General features: G+C 51.1%; 1 protein-coding gene across 2 annotated transcripts in view; it reads left to right on the plus strand.

The window, feature by feature from the left end:
* The window catches only part of cdon (cell adhesion associated, oncogene regulated), a 32,354-nt gene that overhangs the window by 16,182 nt on the left and 13,678 nt on the right, over positions 1-2,494 (plus strand). The window contains exons 3-7 of one of the 2 annotated variants that reach the window (XM_037981559.1): positions 1-59; positions 404-550; positions 1,084-1,227; positions 1,301-1,591; positions 1,671-1,940. The exon at positions 1-59 is cut by the window's left edge and continues 265 nt beyond it. In XM_037981559.1, coding sequence (XP_037837487.1) covers positions 1-59; positions 404-550; positions 1,084-1,227; positions 1,301-1,591; positions 1,671-1,940 — 911 coding nt within the window. Of the gene's footprint in view, positions 60-403; positions 551-1,083; positions 1,228-1,300; positions 1,592-1,670; positions 1,995-2,494 lie in introns of both variants that reach the window. The other variant, XM_037981558.1, reaches the window with a different exon arrangement.

A 2,494-nucleotide genomic window follows, 5' to 3' on the forward strand; every position in this document is an offset into this window, starting at 1 on the left:
GGCGCGCCTCGGCCACGGGCCGGCCGCCGCCAGCCGCCTCGCTCGCGTGGCCTTAGCAGGTACGGGTCACGGGGAACCGCCCCTTTGCCGCGCGCTCGCGCTCACTTCAAACGGCCTGACAGGAAAAGAGGAAGTGGCCTTGGGAAGAGGAAGGCCGTTTTGTTGGTCCTCGTGGCGGAGGGGAAGGAAGCAGTCGGAGTGTTTTTTTGCTCCCAGATCCTTAATGAGCCTGGGGCTTTCCTGTGTGGAAGCGTGTTATGTTCCTGCTGGGACGCTGCTTTCTTCTTCTACTCCACGCTAAGTGCTCGACCCCGATGTGGATCTGTATCCGACACGGACTGAAACAATAAACAAAGCCAGCGATCCAACACAAACAGCTCCTCTGCTCTCTCTGTTCATTCAGAAATCTCAGAATACGAAGAAGTCCGGCGGCGGACGGTGTCCGTGCAGGAAGGCGGCACGGTCCTGATCGAGTGTCCTCTGCCGCGCAGCGTCCCCGCAGCTCGTCCTCGACTCCGGGTCCGAGGAGACTGGATCAGAGAGTCCACAGGTCGGTGGCTTCAGCTCCTAATCGGGACGACTCTCAGCTACTACCACGCCAACCTTTAGCTCATCGGCTGCAGAACTGGCCGAGCTGCAGCCGATCATAAACACTTATGATCTCCAATCTGTTCCATTATTTGATTAAATACACATTTTTTTATGTTCTAATCGAGTGGATTAGAGATTATTTTCATTTATGACAAATTTATTTTAAGAAAAAGATGGAATTTTGTTTGTGCTTGAAATAAAAGAAGTAAACAAAGTTATTAAAGGAGGAATAGTTTCAGTATTTTAGGGATATATATATATATATATATATATGTATATAAGAAAATAGCTCTTAGGAGATTCTATTTCCTGTTTTTTTTCGTGTTAATCTTTTTTCAGCTTTTAAAAATAAAGACATAAACAGAAGATGTGGGATAAAAAAAACACATTTTAATGTTTTATTTACCTTTAAATTCCCAGGAAATCCTTCGTTTGCTTTAAATTTCCCCCATTTTTCCCTCCTGATGATAATTTTCCGTCTCCTCCCTGCAGATAATTATTTGGTCCTTCCGTCGGGGAACCTGCAGATCGTCTCGGCCTCGGCGCGGCACCAGGGCATGTATAAATGCGGCGCCATCAACCCGGTCACCGGCGAGGCCGTCGTTCAGTCTCACGGCACGAAGCTGTCGGTCAAACGTGAGTCGGCTGGCGTGAAGTTGAAGGTTGCAGATGTTTTTCAGCTTCCTGACGGTTTCCCCCCCCCGTTCAGATCCGGACCCCTCCTCCCCGGTTCGGATCCTTTATCCCGTCGCTCCGATGGCCGTTTCGGCGCAGCTCTCCCAGCCGCTCACGCTGGAGTGCGTCGTGTCCGGGAGTCCGGCGCCGGCGGCCAGGTGGTTCAGGAACGGCGAGGAGGTGAAGCTGGGTCCGTCTCGCCAGCGGCGGCGCAACAACCTGGTGTTCGTCCGGCCGATGAGGAGCGATGAAGGGTCGTACAGCTGCGCCGTGGAGACGGAGCGAGGGACGGCGGTCAGCCCGAACTACACCGTCAGCGTCCTCGGTGAGAAAGAAACGCAGAAAAAGACGTTTTTACGGGAATTTCTGCAGCAGACGGTGAAGTTCCTCTTCCTCTTCCTCAGAACCTCCTTCCATCACGGAGGGTCCCGGCGAGCAGCTCGTCCCTCTGGGCTCCTCGGCTCGTTTCGACTGCGCTGCGACGGGAAGCCCCGCCCCCAACGTCACCTGGCTGTTCAACGCCGAGCCGGTTGCCCCGTTGCGCCGCCTCCAGGTCCTCGGAGCCCGGCTGGTTGTCTCGGACGTGACGGCGCGGGACGAGGGCGTTTACCAGTGCCTGCTGGACAACGGGCTCGGCTCGGCTCAGGCGCTCGGGACGCTGCGGACGCTGCCAGGTGACCGTCATCACCTGCTGTTACCGAACGTCCGGCTTCCCTTTATAACAGAAGGTGGTTAAACTTTATGATGAGCGGAAAGGTTCCAGCCTCCACCTCTGGGTCTTTACAGGTTTATTTCTGTAGGAATAAAAGAAGATGAGCGAGTTTTATGTGGACCAAAGTCAGCAAATTTATCCGTTATTGTTGCTGATCCAAAAAAAAAACACCAAAGAGTTCATCAACATTTTATATTTCATCCGTTTAACAACTAATTAACCAACTAAACTACCAACAAACAATCAACTAACCAACCAATCATTTATCTGACAGTTTTTAGCTCTTTAAAGAGTAAAAACACTTGTTTTCTCAGACCCTCCAGGATTTCACGATGTTGCGATCGCAACTATTAACGCAAAATCAAGCAAACTCCGCAAAATCACAACTATAACCCAATATTTATTGTTTCTAAAGTGATTCGCCACCGTTTCTGCGGTCTGGTCTCTTCTTTGAGGGTTTGTGTAGCGTGGAATACAAAATAAGCCCAAATAACTCAGGAAGAAGACACGTGACGT

This window comes from Kryptolebias marmoratus, linkage group LG2, assembly GCF_001649575.2.
Source record: "Kryptolebias marmoratus isolate JLee-2015 linkage group LG2, ASM164957v2, whole genome shotgun sequence".
Classification (NCBI taxonomy): Eukaryota; Metazoa; Chordata; class Actinopteri; order Cyprinodontiformes; family Rivulidae; genus Kryptolebias; species Kryptolebias marmoratus.